At 39.0% G+C, this 17,607-nt stretch overlaps 1 protein-coding gene across 1 annotated transcript in view; it reads left to right on the forward strand.

The window, feature by feature from the left end:
- The window catches only part of DAPP1 (dual adaptor of phosphotyrosine and 3-phosphoinositides 1), an 87,022-nt gene extending 70,979 nt beyond the window's left edge, over positions 1-16,043 (forward strand). Inside the window, exons 7-9 of the mRNA XM_044680997.1 lie at positions 4,298-4,383; positions 12,461-12,548; positions 13,614-16,043. Coding sequence (XP_044536932.1) covers positions 4,298-4,383; positions 12,461-12,548; positions 13,614-13,700 — 261 coding nt within the window. The 3' untranslated portion in view covers positions 13,701-16,043. The remainder of the gene's footprint in view (positions 1-4,297; positions 4,384-12,460; positions 12,549-13,613) is intronic.
- The last annotated feature ends 1,564 nt before the right edge of the window (positions 16,044-17,607 follow it).

A 17,607-nucleotide genomic window follows, 5' to 3' on the forward strand; every position in this document is an offset into this window, starting at 1 on the left:
TTGATTGTTTCTATGATTTCTTCTTTGACAAATTGGTTTTGCAAAATCATGTTATTTAATTTCCAATTAGTTTTTGATTTTCCTGTCCAAGTGCCCTTACGAATTATTATTTTTATTGCATTATGATCTGAGAAGGTTACATTTATTATTTTTGCTCTTTTGCATTTGTTTGCAATGATTCTATGCCCTATAACGTGGTCAGTCTTTGTGAATGTACCATGTGCAGCTGAGAAGAAGGTGTATTCCTTTTTGTCCCTGTTTATTTTTCTCCACATATCCATTAAATCTAATTTTTCTAGGACTTCATTCACCTCTCTTACCTCTTTCTTATTTATTTTTTTAGGTTTGATTTATCTAGATCTGAAAGAGGAATATTTAGATCTCCCACTATTATGGTTTTACTATCTATTTCCTTCTTGAGCTCTGCCAGTTTCTCCTTTATGAAATTGGATGCTATACCACTTGGTACATACGTATTGAGCAATGTTATTTCCTCATTGTTTATACTGCCTTTAATCAGGATGTAATGACCTTCCCTGTCTTTTTTAATCATATCTATTTTTACTTTGGCTTTGTCAGAAATCATAATAGCCACTCCTGCCTTCTTTTTCTCATTTGATGCCCAAAAGATTTTGCTCAAACCCTGAACCTTAAACTTGTGTATGTCCACCCGCCTCATGTGTGTTTCTTGTAGACAACATATGGTAGGAGTTTGGTTTCTAATCCACTCTGCTATTTGCTTCCGTTTTATGAGAGAGTTCATCCCATTCACATTCAGAGTTATAATTATAAGTTGTGCATTCGCTGACATTTTCGTATCCTCTCCTATTCCTACCCCTTCTTCTAAAACTATTTCCTTTTAAACCAGTGGTTTGCTTTGAGCCAATATCCCTTATCCCCTCCCTTGATTAACTTCCCTTTCTATCCCCTCCCTTATTATCCCCCTCTTTTTGTTTTTAAAGGCCTAATGAATTCCCTCCCCCTTCTTCTCCCTTCCCTTTGACCTCCCCACTCCCCTGCTCCCCTTGGTTTATCCCTTATGACTTTCTCAGTAGGGTTAGATAAGAGTTTTACATCCCAGTGGATAATATAGTCTTCCCTCTCCGGGGTGATTACACTGAGAGTAAGGATTAAATATTACTTCTTAATGCTCTCTTCCTCTCCTTCTTATAATAGTATTTTTCCCCTCTCCTTCCCATGCCCTCTTTGTGTGTAATAGAATATCCTATTTTTCTTATTCACTCAAGTTTCTCTTGGTGTCCCCTACTATTCGCCCCCCCCTTTTCCACCCCCCCATGTCATCTTCGACCATTTAGTATTCCACCCTCTCCCTGTGAATTATTCTTCTGATTACTATAATAGTGAATACTATAATAGTGAATAGAGTTCACTACAGAGAATTATACATAGCATTTCTCCACATAGGAATACAGATAATTAGATCTTACTGAGGCCCTTAAAAAGGCAAATTTAAAAATTATGAGTTTTTTTTCTTTCCCCTCTGTTTCTTATTTATCTTTTCATGTTTCTCTTGATCTTTGTGGTTGGATATCAAACTTTCCATTTAGCCCTGGTCTTTTCTGTGCAAATACTTGGAAATCTTCAATTTTGTTGAATGCCCATACTTTCCCCTGGAAGTATATAGTCAGTTTCAATGGGTAGTTGATCCGTGGTTGCAGGCCCAGCTCTGTTGCCTTTCTGAATATCATATTCCAAGCCTTGCGGTCTTTTAGCGTGGAGGCTGCTAGATCCTGTGTGATCCTGATTGGTGCTCCTTGGTATTTGAATTGTCTCTTTCTGGCTTCTTCTAAGATTTTTTCTTTTACTTGGAAGCTCTTGAATTTCACTATTATATTCCTGGGCATTGTCTAATCTGGATCGAGTGTAGAGGGTGATCTATGGATCCTTTCAATGTCTATATTGCCCTCTTGTTGTAGGATTTTAGGGCAATTTTGCTGAATAATTTCTTTTAGTATGGACTCCAGGTTTCTATTAATTTCTGGTTTTTCTGGATGGCCAATGATTCTCAAATTGTCTCTTCTAGACTGATTTTCTTGGTCTGTCACTTTCTCATTGAGATATTTCATGTTTCCTTCTATTTTTTCAGTCTTTTGGCTTTGTTTTATTTGTTCTTGTTGTCTTGAGAGATCATTAGCTTCTAATTGTTCAATTCTAGCTTTTCAGGACTGGTTTTTGGCTGTAATCTTTTGGTTTTTGGCTATAATCTTTTGGTTTTCCTTTTCAATCTGGTCATTTCTGGTGTTCAATTTGCTTATCAGTTCATTTCATTTCTGAGCCTCACTTTCCAATTGCGAAATTCTGCCTTTTAAACTGTTATTTTCTTGCCTGATTTCCTTTTGAGCTATTTCCCATTTCTCTAACCAAATCTTTTCCAACTTTCTCATCATCTCAGTTTTGAACTCTTCAAGAGCTTGTGACCAGTTTTCCTTATTTTGGTAGGGTCCGGATGCTTATCAGTCATTATCAGTCTGGGGATTCCAAAATAAGAATATACTTTTTATAAATATTGATCTGTAAACCAGAATTTTAGAGATTTCCTCAGGAGATGGAGATAGTGTCTTCTCTGGAGTCACACAAAAATCTTGTTTGTTCTCCTCCTCTGTTTGCTCGGTTACCTGGATTTTCTCTGTAAAAGTTGTCGAGTGTTAAAGATTTCTTTTTCTTGTTGTTTATCTTTCTCTTCTGAACTTCCTGATTCTGGGTAGCCATCATTAGCCCAGCAGCTTCTCAGCTTTATCCTCGCGCTCAGGGTTTGTCTGTGGTCTTTTGGCTCCTGAGGTCTGAGGTCTGGTTTTTCTCAAGGTCAAGTCCCCTGGTGGACCCCCTTGCTTGATCCTCTGCTGGAGGTTCCTTTACAAATCTCAGGGAGCTGCTTCCACAGTCGTATACCCGTCTTCACTGGTTCCTTACTCAGGGTTTCAGAGCCTTAGCTCATGTCTGTGACTGCCTCCACCCGCGCCTCCACCGGCGCCTATGCTCTGTGTCCGCGCTCAAAGTCCGTGTGCGTTCTTTAGCTTTTTGGGGTCCTAAATCTTGCTGCTCTCAGGAACAGGCCCTGGAGCTGCTAATGACTCAATGGGTGCCCTAAACTTGCTCTATTTGTTTTTAGCTGGCTTTGGCGCTATAGGTGGTGAGTGTGGAGGGGGTGGGGGTGGGGGGGTGGTTGCTCAGCCCGCGATTTAGTGAGAGCTGTTTCACCCCTTTATAGCACAGAAATGTCCCGATTCCACATACCTTCCACACTGCACCCTGTTGTGGGGTCCCTCCGTTCGTCTGGACTTGTTTTTATGTCTCCTTGAGGAGTCCTGTATGTTTCGGTCAGGAGAGGTTAAGAGCTGCTTTTTACTCTGCCCCCATCTTAACCTGGAAGCCTTGAGGTTTGGGTTTTAAAGGATTTTTTAAATGAATAATATCTATAATCACTCAAACTCATATATATATATATAAAACCTAGTGGAATTGCTTGTCAACTATGGAAAGTGGGGAGAGATGAGAGGAGGGAAAAAACATGAATCATGGAAAAATTTTAAAAATAAAAACATTTAATTAAAAATATTTATTAGATTGGATTTTCCTGGTTTGGATGAGGTAATTGAGTCCAGATGGATTTATAAACTTGGACTGGGTTCGATTGGATAAGGAATTTGAGGCCCAAAGATATTCACAGACACTCCAAGTTACATAGTTAGCATTGTAACAAATAAAAAGGTGGACTGGCCAGAGTTATAATCATTTAAATATCAGTTAAGGTCCCATAATATTTAACAGCAGGTAGAACCTTAGCACCCAGGTCTCCTGATTCCTACTCTCCTTCCCAGGGGTCAGCTACCTTTTTGACCATGAGAGCCATAAATGCCACATTTTTTAAAATGTAATTTCGTGAGAGCCGCACAGTGCTCACAGTGCGCGCTCCTGTAACAGTGCCTGAAAAAAATTGACTTTATGGCTCCTGCAGAAAGAGCCATACATTGCCGACCCCTGCTCCTTCCATTTGACACATGGTGACTGAGTCAGAAGCTATGGAAGAAGAATGTTTCTGTCTCTAATATGTAAAAATCCTTCCACATGAAACTAAAGTGGGAAATCCAAATCCATCTCTCTTTGATGCATCTGTTAAAAAACTTAGCAGGTGATTCTTCCAAATAAAACCTTTTTTTGGTGTCCCTTGGTGGAAGCTACCATAGTCATCTTGGGGAGGGCTTACTGGGGAATATGAGCAATGGACAGGCTCCAAGAGTCTTCACATTCAAACAGGATCCTCTGTCTTATTTTCCAGACACCAGAGCCAATTCGGACACTAGATCTAACCGAATGCTCGGCTGTACAATTTGATTACACACAGGAAAAAGTCAACTGTTTCTGGTAAGTAGTGATAGAAAGAGAAAATTCTTACCCATCCCTTTTCTAACAAAAGAATAAAAGATCATAGACATGCCTAGACATTCCTAATGTGCTGAAAGGTTTGTGACATGAGAGCCTTGGCCTCAGTGACTGTATGAAGAGTTCCCAAGATACCACCTGAAAGCAACAAGGAAAAGTGATCCAGTTTTCTCATTTTAATTACACATTCAATATTTCCCCTGCTAATATGCTGAACAACCTCTATTGGCATCCCATTGTCTCTAAGACACATTTAACCTCCTCTAGTGGGCATTTGAAGCCCTTTCCATTCAGACTTCAGCCTACCTGTCCAGGCATCATTCATTCAACATAATTTATTCAATAGTACAGCAAAAGTGGCTTTCTTTCTCTTTCTGGAACACGATCCTATCTCCATGCTTTCAACACCAACATTTTGTGCCTGGACTTCCTCATGTCTATCCCTTAGAATCCTTCACTCTCTTCAAAGTTTAGCTTTCTGGCTTTCCACACATACTATCTATCCCCATTTCCCCAATTACTTTGTATTCACTATTTTTTTTTTTTTTGGTTTTACATTCTCACACGTAGTAGGCATTTTGTAAATGCTCACTGCTTGTTAGCTTGTTCTCAACAGTTACTGAGACAGTAGCAAGGGAGGAGATAAAATCCAGAACCACATTTGTAAATCAAGTTACTTTGACTTTGTAACCAAGGAGATAGGCAAGTGACCTGCCTGTTCTTTAAATAGATCTAGAGTGAGCTAGCTGATTTTCTCCCTGAGCTGAAAATTCATGTTGAGAGACTTGCTGCCTTCATATATGTAGGACAACATTTTATCATGCCAGATGAACACAAAGAGAATCTATAGGCTTCTGTAGGGAAACATTGGCCTCGGTAGTCCTGGCAAGCAATAGGCAGTGTCTTTCTCTGTCTTGGTCTATTCTTCAAATCAAATGATAGCTCTGACTAGGAATCTTCTGAGAGATGAGATGGATGAAGGGGACAATGGTATTACCTTATGCCCATCCCATGGAAGAACTTGTGAAAGGTTTTGGAAGCAGCCTAAACCTTGGCTTTCTTGTCTTTGGATTCTCATTAGAAAAGGAGAACATGGCCTGTCCTAATTATGGAATTTTGGCAGCCCTGCCCCTCTTCTAGTAAGCCTCAAGCCATTGCTTCCTAGACCAAAGTCCTTTCAAAATATAACTGAACCAGGGGAGTTGAGACTTCCGGTTAAGATGGCAGCAGAATAAGGAGCAGCTGCTCAATCTCTCCTAACCGAAGCATACAGGACTCCTCAAGGGGAAATAAAAACGAACCCAGACGAACGAAAGAACCCCACAACAGGGCACAGCATTGAAGGTACGCAGAATCGGGGCATCTCCATGCTATAAAGGGGTGAAACAGCTCTCACTAAAACACGAGAGGAAGAAGCCCCTCCCACTCCCACCCACCCCCCACACCACACACCTCGCACAATGCAAAGGCCAATGCACAAGAGTGAAAACTGGGGTAACCAGTAAATCACTACCAGCCCCAGGGCTTGTACCTGTGTGCTGCAAGAGGAGGGAACCCAAGTGGCTGGGGGGCGTGCACAGACTTTCCCCAAGCCTCTGTGCCGGTGAAGGCACTGCCTCGGGCCGGGACAAAGATCTCTAACACAGGGACTTTCCTGAGCTTCTGCACAGGTGAAGGGGCATCACCCCAGGTGCGAATAAAGATCTCCAGCCCACGGACTTTCCCTAGTTTCTGAGTGGGTGAAGACAGTGCCCTAAGTGAGAATGAAGATCTCTAACGCAGAGACTTTCCCTAACGTCTGTGCGGGTGAAGGCAGTGCCCTAGGCTTGAATAAAGACCCAGAGCAGACGGGAGTGAGGCTGTGGAAGCAGCCCCTGAGACTGCTGAAGGAGCCTCGGGCAGAGGGGCAGACCAGGGACAACCAGGAGGCCTGACCCCAAGGACAAGAAGACCGGAGCCCCAGGAGCTTAGAAAGCGCAGGCAGACCTTGAGTGAGAAGACAAAGCTGAAAAGGGGCGGGGCTAACGATGGCAAGCCAAAATCGGGAACCCCAGAAGAGAAAGATTATCAAGAAGAACTCTGTAACACTCGACAACTTTTACACAGAGAAAATCAAGACAACAGAGGAGGACAAACAAGTCATCATATCCAAATCTTACCAAAAAAATGAAAGCTGGTCACAAGCTATTAAAGAGTTCAAAAATGAGATGTTGAAGAAGATGGAAGAGATCTGGCAAGAAAATAACAGCTTAAAAGGAAGAATTTTGCAATTGGAAAGTGAGGCTCAGAAATCAAATGAACTGATAAGCAAATTGAACACCAGAAATGAGCAGATTGAAAAGGAAAACCAAAAGATTATAGCTGAAAACCAAAAGATTATAGCCGAAAACTAGTCCTTAAAGGCTAGAATTGAAAAATTAGAACACAATGATCTCTCAAGACAACAAGAACAAATAAAACAAAGTCAAAAGACTGATAAAATAGAAGGAAACATGAAATATCTTAATGAGAAAGTGACAGACCAAGAAAACCGGTCGAGAAGAGACAATTTGAGAATCATTGGCCGTCCAGAAAAACCAGAAATTAATAGAAATGTGGACTACATAATTAAAGAAATTATTCAGCAAAATTGCCCTGAAGTTCTACAACAAGAGGGCAAAATATAGACATTGAAAGGATCCATAGATCACCCTCTACACTGGACACAGAAAAGTCAACACCAAGGAATATAATAGTGAAATTCAAGAGCTTTCAAGAAAAAGAAAAAAATCTTACAAGAAGCCAGAGACAATTCAAATATCAAAGAGCACCAATCAGGATCACACAGGATCTAGCAGCCTCCACACTAAAAGACCACAAGCCTTGGAACATGATATTCAGAAAGGCAACAGAGCTGGGCCTGCAACCACGGATCAACTACCCATTGAAACTGACTATATACTTCCAGGGGAAAGTATGGGCATTCAACAAAATTGAAGATTTCCAAGTTTTTGCACAAAAGAGAGCAGGAATAAATGGAAAGTTTGATACCCAACCACAAAAATCAAGAGAAACATGAAAAGGTAAATAAGAAACAGAGGGAAAAGAAAGAAAACTTATAATTTTTTAAATTTGCCTTTTTAAGGGCCTCAGTAAGATCTAATTATCTGTATTCCTATGTGGAGAAATGCTATGTATAATTCTCTGTAGTGAACTCTATTCATTATTATAATATTCACTATTATAGCAACCAGAAGAATAATTCATAGGGAGAGGATAGGATACTAAATGGTCTAAGATGATATGGGGGGTGGAAAAGAGGGGGGGAATAGTAGGGGACACCAAGAAAAATCTGAGTAAATAAGAAAAACAGGATATTCTATTACACACAAAGAGGGCATGGGAAGGGGAGGAGATAAATACTATTATAAGGAGAGAAAGAGAGCATTAAGAGGGAATAATCAAACCTTACTCTCAGTGTAATCAACCCGGAGAGGGAAGAGTAGCTATACTATCCATCCGGATAAAAAACTCTATCTAACCCTACTGAGAAAGTCAGAAGGGACAAACCAAAGGGAGCAGGGGAGTGGGGAGGTCAAAAAAGGGAGGGGAGAACAAGGGGGAGGGAATTCATGAGGCCTTTAAAAAACAAAAATAGGGGAATAACAAGGGAGGGGGCAGAAAGGGAAGTCAATCAAGGGAGGGGATAAGGGATACTGGCTCAAAGCAAATCACTGGTTTAAAAGAAAATAGTGAAAGAAGAAGGGGTGGGTCTAGGGGAGGATACAAAAATGTCAGTGAATGCACAACTGATAATTGTAACTCTGAATGTGAATGGGATGAACTTACTCATAAAACGGAAGCAAATAGCAGAATGGATCAGAAACCAAAATCCTACCATATGTTGTCTACAAGAAACACATATGAGGTGGGTAGACACACACAAGTTTAAGGTTAAGGGCTTGAGCAAAATCTTTTGGGCGTCAAATGAAAAAAAGAAGGCAGGAGTGGCTACTATGATCTCTGACAAAGCCAAAGTAAAAATAGATATGATTAAAAAAGACAGGGAAGGTCATTACATCCTGATTAAAGGCAGTATAAACAATGAGGAAATAACACTGCTCAATACGTATGCACCAAGTGGTATAGCATCCAAATTCATAAAGGAGAAACTGGCAGAGCTCAAGAAGGAAATAGATAGTAAAACCATAATAGTGGGAGATCTAAATATTCCTCTTTCAGATCTAGATAAATCTAACCAAAAAATAAATAAGAAAGAAGTAAGAGAGATGAATGAAGTCCTAGAAAAATTAGATTTAATGGATATGTGGAAAAAAATAAATAGGGACAAAAAGGAATACATATTCTTTTCAGCTGCACATGGTACATTCACAAAGATTGACCATGTAATAGGACATAGAATCATTGCAAACAAATGCAAAAGAGCAGAAATAATAAATGTAACCTTCTCAGATCATAATGCAATAAAAATAATAATTAGTAAGGGCACCTGGACAGGCAAATCAAAAACCAATTGGAAATTAAACAATATGATTCTCCAAAACCAATTTATCAAAGTAGAAATCATAGAAACAACCAACAATTTCATTGAAGAGAATTACAATGATGAGACATCCTACCAAACTCTGTGGGATGCAGCCAAGGCAGTACTCAGGGGGAAATTTATATCCTTGAATGCATATATTAACAAATTAAGGAGGGCAGAGATTAATGATTTGGGTATACAACTCAAAAAATTAGAAAGTGAACAAATAAAAAACCCTCAGATGAAAACTAAGTTAGAAATACTAAAAATTAAGGGAGAAATTAATAAAATCAAAAGTAAAAGAACTATTGAATTAATAAATAAGACTAGAAGCTGGTATTTTGAAAAAACAGATAAAATAGACAAAGTACTGGTCAATCTAATAAGAAAAAGGAAAGAAGAAAACCAAATTGACAGTATTAAAGATGAAAAGGGAGACCTCACCTCTAATGAAGGGGAAATTAAGGCAATCATTAAAAACTATTATTTCGCCCAATTACATGGCAACAAATATGACAATTTAGGAGATATGGATGAATATCTACAAAAATATAAATTGCCTAGATTAACAGCAGAAGAAATAGAATACCTAAATAATCCCATATCAGAAATAAAAATTGAACAAGCCATCAAAGAACTCCCTAAGAAAAAATCACCAGGACCTGATGGATTCACAAGTGAATTCTATCAGACATTCAAAGAGCAACTAATCCCAACACTATACAAATTATTTGATATGATAAGCAAAGAAGGAGTCCTACCAAATTCCTTTTATGACACAAATATAATACTGATTCCAAAGCCAGGTAGACCAAAAACAGAGAAAGAAAACTCTAGACCAATCACCCTAATGAACATAGATGCAAAAATCTTAAATAGAATACTAGCAAAGAGACTCCAGCAGGTGATCAAGAGGATCATCCACCATGATCAGGTGGGATTTATAACAGGAATGCAAGGATGGTTCAACATTAGGAAAACCATCCACATAATTGACAATAACAACAGTCTAACAAACAAAAATCACATGATATTCTCAATAGATGCTGAAAAAGCCTTTGACAAAATACAGTATCCATTCCTATTGAAAACACTGAAAAGTATAGGAATAGAAGGATCTTTCCTAAAAATAATGAACAGTATATACCTAAAACCATTAACAAGCATCATATGCAATGGGGATAAATTAGAAGCCTTCTCAATAAGATCAGGAGTAAAACAAGGATGCCCATGATCACCTCTATTATTCAACATAGTACTAGAAACACTAGCACAGTTGCAATTAGAGAAGAAAAAGAAATTGAAGGTATCAAAATAGGCAATGAGGAGACTATCACTCTTTGCAGATGATATGATAATCTACTTAAAAAATCCTAGAGAATCAACTAAGAGGCTGGTAGAAATAATCAACAACTTTAGCAAAGTTGCAGGATACAAAATAAATGCACATAAATCATCAGCATTTCTATACATTTCCTACACATTAGAGCAGCAAGAGGTAGAAAGAGAAACACCATTTAAAATCACCCTAGACAATATAAAATACTTGGGAATCTATCTACCAAAACAAACACAGCAATTATAGGAAAACAACTGCAAAACACTTTCCAAACAAATAAAACTGGATCTAAACAATTGGAAAGCCATTGACTGCTCATGGGTAGGATGAGCTAACATAATAAAAATGACCATTCTACCCAAATTAATTTACCTATTTAGCGCCATACCTATCAAATTACCAAAAAACTTTTTTACTGAATTAGGAAAAACTATAACAAACTTCATTTGGAATAACAAAAGATCAAGAATATCAAGGGAAATAATGAAAAAAAAATGTGAAGGAAGGGGGCCTAGCAGTACCAGATATTAAACTATACTATAAAGCAGCAGTCATCAAAAGAATATGGTACTGGCTAAGAGATAGAAGGAAGGGAGGATCAGTGGAATAGACTTGGGGTAAATGACATCAGCAAGACAGTGTATGATAAACCCAAAGAGCCCATCTTTTGGGACATGAATCCACTATTTGACAAAAACTGCTGGGAAATTTGGAAAACAATATGGGAGAGATTAGGTTTAGATCAACATCTCACACCCTACACCAAGATAAATTCAGTATGGGTGAATGACCTGAATATAAAGAGGGAAACTATAAATAAGTTAAGTGAACACAAAATAGTATACCTGTCAGATCTCTGGGAAAGGAAAGACTTTAAAACCAAGCAAGAGTTAGAGAAAATTACAAAATGTAAATTAAATGGTTTTGATTATATTAAGCTAAAAAGCTTTTGTACAAACAAAAATAATGTAGTCAAAATCAGAAGGGAAACAACAAATTGGGAAAAAATCTTTATAACAAAAAACTCTGATAGGGTCTAATTACTCAAATATACAAGGAGTTAAATCAATTGTATAAAAAATCAAGCCATTCCCCAATTGAAAAATAGGCAATTTTCAGGTAAAGAAATCAAAAGTATCGATAAGCACATGAGAAAGTGTTCTAAATCTCTAATAATTAGAGAAATGCAAATCAAAACAACTCTGAGGTATCACCTCACACCTAGCAGATTGGCTAAAATGAAAGAAGGGGAGAGTAATGAATGCTGGAGGGGATGTGGCAAAATTGGGACATTAATGCATTGCTGGTGGAGCTGTGAACTGATCCAACCATTTTGGTTGGCAATTTGGAACTATGCTCAAAGGGCTATAAAAGACTGCCTGCCCTTTGATCCAGCCATACCATTGCTGGGTTTGTACCCCAAAGAGATCATAGATAAACAGACTTTTATGAAAATATTTATTGTTGCACTTTTTGTAGTGGCAAAGAACTGGAAAGGGAGGGTATGCCCTTCAATTGGGGAATGGCTGAACAAACTGGTATATGCTTGTGATGGAATACTATTGTGCTAAAAGGAATAATAAACTGGAGGAGTTCCAGATGAACTGGAGAGACTTCCAGAAACTGATGCAGAGCGAAAGGAGCAGAGCCAGAAGAACATTGTACACAGAGACTGATACACTGTGGTAAAATCGAATGTAATGGACTTCTGTACCAGCAACAATGCAATGACACAAGACAGCTCTGAGGGATTTATTGTAAAGAACACTACCCACATTCAGAGGAAGATCTGCAGGAGAGGAAACATAGAAGATAAACAATTGCTTGAATGCATGGGTTGAGGCGGACATGATTGAGGATGTGGACTCGAAAGGGCCATACCAATGCAACTAACAACATATGGAAATAGGCCCTGAATAAGGACACATGTTACAACCAGTGGAAATGTGAGTTGGCCAGGGGTAGGGGGAGAGCGGGGGATAAAGGGGAAAGTAGGGGCATAAAGTATGTAAACAGGTTAAAAATGAATATTAATAAATGTTTAAAAAAAAGAAATTAAATAAATATATATATATATAACTGAACCTTTTACTAAGTTCCTTTCCTTTAAGAAAAATGGGGGAAGGAGATGGGAGTTAGGGGAGGAGAGATGCTCTTCCTGTATCTAAACTATTGCTTTTTTCCTTCCCCAACAGCTTAGTATTTCCATATAGAACTTTTTATTTATGTGCAAAAACAGGAGTGGAAGCAGATGAATGGATTAAGATACTACGATGGAAAATGGTAATTTATCAAGACCTGCCCTGCCTGCTGTGCTAACCCTTCTAAAATGCTCTTTCTTTCAAATCCCATTTGCAATTTTTTCAAACTTAGAAGAAAACAGATCACCTGCAGGCTGGCCTGTGGGGTGGGAGAGAAGGACCTGGCAGGTGATTTTCACTCATTTAATTCCAGGAACTCTGGGATAAGGGCACTTCCTTTTCCAATGCAGATAGGTCTGTAATTTTGTGGTTTATTTACTTTTCTGAGGGAAGGCTGGATGTCATTCTGCTCTCTCTAGAAACCAGCCCAGTCTATAGGCTGAGAACATTGGGAATGGGAGATCCTATGATAAGAATTCGGCACATTTCTCCAAATGGGGATGCCAATTTCTAAGACGCTCAGAGGCAGCCTGAAAAGTGACTGGTTGCCATAATTAACAACCAGTTGTGTTGATTGGGAAGGAAAGCTTTTCTTTTGTGACTACTTCCCAGGAAGGTGGAATGATTGGTAAAAGAAAAAAATTGCCATTGTACATGCTGCTTTTACATTGTGTTTTGTTTACAAGTTATTATCTAGGTCTGTGGCTAATAACATATTTCATACAATAACAGTTCTGGAAGCCATACAAATATATATATTTGGTACAAATATCTATCATCCTTATCAAGAAATTCCTAGATGCAGGAACAGCTAAGTGGGTCGAAAACCAAGCCTAGAAATGATGAAGTCCTGGGTTTAAATCTGCCTTTAAGATACCTCCCAGCTGTGTGAGCCGAGGCAAGTCACTTAACCTCCTTTGCTTAGCCCTTACTGCTATTCTGCCATGGAATCAATAAACAGTATTGGTTCTAAAATGAAAAAAAAAACAAACATTTTCCTGGTTATGCATGTAACTAGATAAATAGCATTGGTGTGTATACATAGATATAAATCTATAATTAAGTACATTTAGTATTTATATTATTTCACATTTGTAAAACTTCTTAACATATACTATGTATGTCAGTATTATCACTGGAGTTATGCAAGGAGGAATGATTTTCACAAGTGTGTCTGAGCTTTCTTTTTTCTGGCTTTGTTTTTCAGTCACAAATAAAGAAGCAGCTGGGACAGGATGGGGGCACCATGAGGTCTCAGTCCTTCTTTTTTCAGCAGCCCCTTTCTGGCAAGTGATGCTCACTCTTCCCCAGGGGCGAGCTGTTCCATGATGTTGTAAATGCTGATGGACTTACCAGGAAATCTGACTCCAAGGACAAAGAACAGTTGCTTGGCTGGGTTCTTTGACAATATGACACTTTGGCTGAGCCATGGAAATGGCTGCCCTGTCCAGATACTACTATCTCCTGGAGTTGGCATACTCAGTCATCATTTTGATGGAAACATGCATTTGACAATAATAAAAATAGCTCACTTTTATACAGTGCTTTCACTTTTGCAAAGCACTCCACACACTCTTGTTTTATCATTGCAATGCTCCTGTGAAATAGGTGCTGCCAGTATTCCCTTTTTCAGATGAGAAAACAGAGGCTCCAAGAAATTATCACTTGCCCAGATTCATGCAGCTAGTTAATTGTCCAAGGGAGAATCTGGATCCGGAGGGCTTGGACTGTAAGTCTCATGCCCAATCTGCTATGGAATGTTGCCTTAAAACTTTGGATACTACAGCAAAAAAAAAAAAAAAAAAAAAAAAAGACAGAAACTTCTCAAGGCAAATGTTCTTTTCTTTCTAGTTGTGACTACCAAGCTTGGCAGAATGACAGTTGGCATACTTCTGCCGACAGTTTATCAACTACCTACTCTCTGGGAGTATGATAGATGCTCTGGGGAACATGGCTCTTTTCCTCTCAATGTTATTGTTGTTTAGGCGTTTCGTTCATGTCTGACTCTTCATGACCCCATTTGGAGTTTTCTTGGCAAAAATACTAGGGTGGTTTCACAATTCCTTTTAGGACAATAGAATAAACATTTATTGAGTGCCTACAGAGTTCAGAGTATATTGCCATGGGAATGAGAGCTAGTATATGTAAAAAAATATCTTTTGGATAAAAAAGCAAAAACATTTTCAAAAATTAAAACCTGAAAACTATGACAAGTTAGTTTATAGCTTTGAGTTCTTCTGGGCCACTCTTTTGTGAGGACAGTAAAATAAAACAAGGCAAAAATTTATGTTTTTCTGTGGTCTGTTGTATGCAGTTGGAAAGTAAAAAGAATCAGAAATCAACAAATTAAGTAGCATGTTGCTTGAACTTGACTATATCAAAAAGAAGAGACCCATTATAAACATGGCTGACACTCCGTGACTGAAATCTGTAGTAAGCTAAAGTTTTTATTATTTAGAATTTCCTCCCTCAGAGTGGACCTAGTGGAAAATGGTTCTGATTGGTTCCAATCCTGCCATTGATTGCCTTTGTGAACTTGGGCAAGTCAGTTACTTCTCTGGGCCTCAGTTTCTTTCTCTGTAAACCATGGTTGAGCCAGATGAAAAGTCCTTTTGAGCTCTAATGACCCCATAGTTTTGGTATTAACCCCAAAACATTAGAAAAGGATTCCTAAGTACCACTAGAACTCTTTCTCTAATGCAGCCACCAACAAGGAGCTCAAACCAGGCTTGCTGTTACAGAGAATTTCAGGATATTTACAATAAAAATTGGCTTACAGAACACTTTAGGGTTAAGAAAGGGCAGCTTGAACAGGGTGGAGAGAAAATGTTGGATTTAGAGTCCTGGGTGTCCACAAAGGAGGCACCTCACTGACTTTCCCTCTAAAGGGAAGGCGTTGGCCTAGATAGATCTCTAAGGCCCCTTCCGGCTCTAAATCCAGTATTCTCTGATTCCAAGAGTGCTGCTGACATAAAACTCAGAGGTTAAGTAACAATCTAGTCCTTTCCATTAACTTTGGCACTTTCCTTTAGCTAGGAAGCAAATCACAAGGTGAATTTTGGAATGAAAAGCTTTTAGTCTAGTGGAGTTTGGCTCAGCCTGGACAATGGAGCCTTGCTGTGGGTGAGGCTAGGCTTTATTTTCAGGCTGTTCTCTCCTATTAACTGCCTGAGAGAGGGACTCATGCCGACCCAGGATTCTGCACATTAAAGCAAAGCTTCAATGGTTTTTTGTTGTTTTTTTTTTGGGGGGGGGGGGGGGGGGAATTACAGGAAATGCTGAGATAAATCAAATGTCAAGCAGTACTCAGTTGAGGAAAGCTTAAAATACAAGAAATTGAGTAAGCGTGGATATAGACCCAGAGAAGTTAGCTTTTTAAAAAACCTCTAGGTGATCAGGTGAAAAAGGAATGGTTTTTATGTGGGCAATAATGTTTTAGAATTGTGAATGGCTATTTTTATAGGATGTCATGTATTTATTTATGTACTTTTGCTCTGCTTATTAAAACAGCATTATTTTCCAACATGTGTATGTATCATGTGGCTTTGTTCTTAATATTTACTTATTAAAAAAACAACCGATAACAATTCACATCCTACAGGTCTTTAAGGTTACAAATCAATTGTCTAAGCTTTGTAAGGTGGGGAGTCCTAGTGCTATTCTCTCCATTTTACAGATGAGGAAACTGATGTCTCAGAGGTTGAATGACTCACTTAAAGGTCTCCAAGCTGGCATTTGAGCCCAGACCTCAGCACTCCAAATTCAGAGCACTTCCGACAATTTCAGCAATCAAGGAAAATATAACCTTGATTTTTTTGGATTGCCTTTCTGTCACAACTTTAAATTTTTGTAAAAGTCTAAAATTTACATGGACAGCAATTCCCAGATATGGATATGCAGAAGCACTCAAACTATGCCATATAATAAAAACAATTAACTGGTATTTATTTAGAGCTTGAGAGTTTGCAAAGCACTTTACAGACATTATCTATTTGATTGTCACAACAACCTGGGAGTCCTATTTTGCTGGAAACTGAGTCTTAGATAAGTGGTTTGCCTAGGATCATGCAGTTCAGTGTCAGGGGCAGGATTTAAAACCAGGTCTTCCTGATTTCAACTAAATTGACATTCATTAAATGCCATACTTGTTAGCTATGTATGTGTGAATATCTATTTACACGATGTTTGAAAAATCTTAAGAGCTATCAAAGCTTATTAAAGCTTGGATTACATTAAAATTAGATATACAAACACATATACACTATGTCAATTATGTAAGGATATATGAATGTATGTGTATATACAAATATAAAGTAATACACATTCTGTTTAAAATATGAAAGGGAATATTTTCCCATTGATCAAACATTATATATACACTTTCCTACATGTATCCCAAAGACAGAACCCCATCATGGCACAAAATGCCATTAGAGAAATTCAGGTAGTGTGGGACAGCTCCATAGCACAGAGCCAGGACTCAGTGAGATGGGAGGTCCCGACTCAAGACATTTCCTAGCTGTGTGACCCTGGGCAAGTCACTTAATCCCATCAGCCTATCTTAGAGTTGTTACTAAGACAGAAAGGAAGGGTTTTAAAAAAGAAAGGAAGGAATTCAGGTAGCACACAGCTTCTCCCCTGAAACCACAATGGGTGACTGAGTCAGCAGCTCATAAAGCTCAGCTCTGACAAGATTGCAGAATGAGATCATCCCAGCTTCTGCCAAGTTAGGACAGAGGCGCAGTCACTACAGTGTCCGGCTTCTTTCTTCCCCTGCCCCTGTGCCTCTCATACTGTCTCCCATGTTTGGAACGGACTTCCCTTCTTCAGACTCTTAGTCTCTATTTTTTGGATTTCCTTTCCTTTCTTCAGTTCAGTGAGCTAGGAGCACACTGTCTGGCACCGCATCTGGGAAGGCCTGTGGGGATCAGGTGCTGCCCATGGAAAGCTTGTCACCCACTGAGGGCACAAGTGATTAACCGCCTCCCTCAGTCAGTGCCTTTTGGACATGTGGCCTACCTCGGTTTTTTGACCCTGCTCTCTATGCTGACCCTCTCTGCCTGTGGGTTCTCCCCACCCCACTCCTGGGGCTCTGGCCTTAGCCCTCCTTTCTCTATACTTTCCATCCATAATGAAATCCTTCTTTCAGGTGCCTCCTTTTTTCCAGTCACCCCACAACCAGCCTAGTTTGGGTCCTCATC

The sequence above is a fragment of the Gracilinanus agilis genome, chromosome 6 (genome assembly GCF_016433145.1).
Source record: "Gracilinanus agilis isolate LMUSP501 chromosome 6, AgileGrace, whole genome shotgun sequence".
Lineage (NCBI taxonomy): Eukaryota > Metazoa > Chordata > Mammalia > Didelphimorphia > Didelphidae > Gracilinanus > Gracilinanus agilis.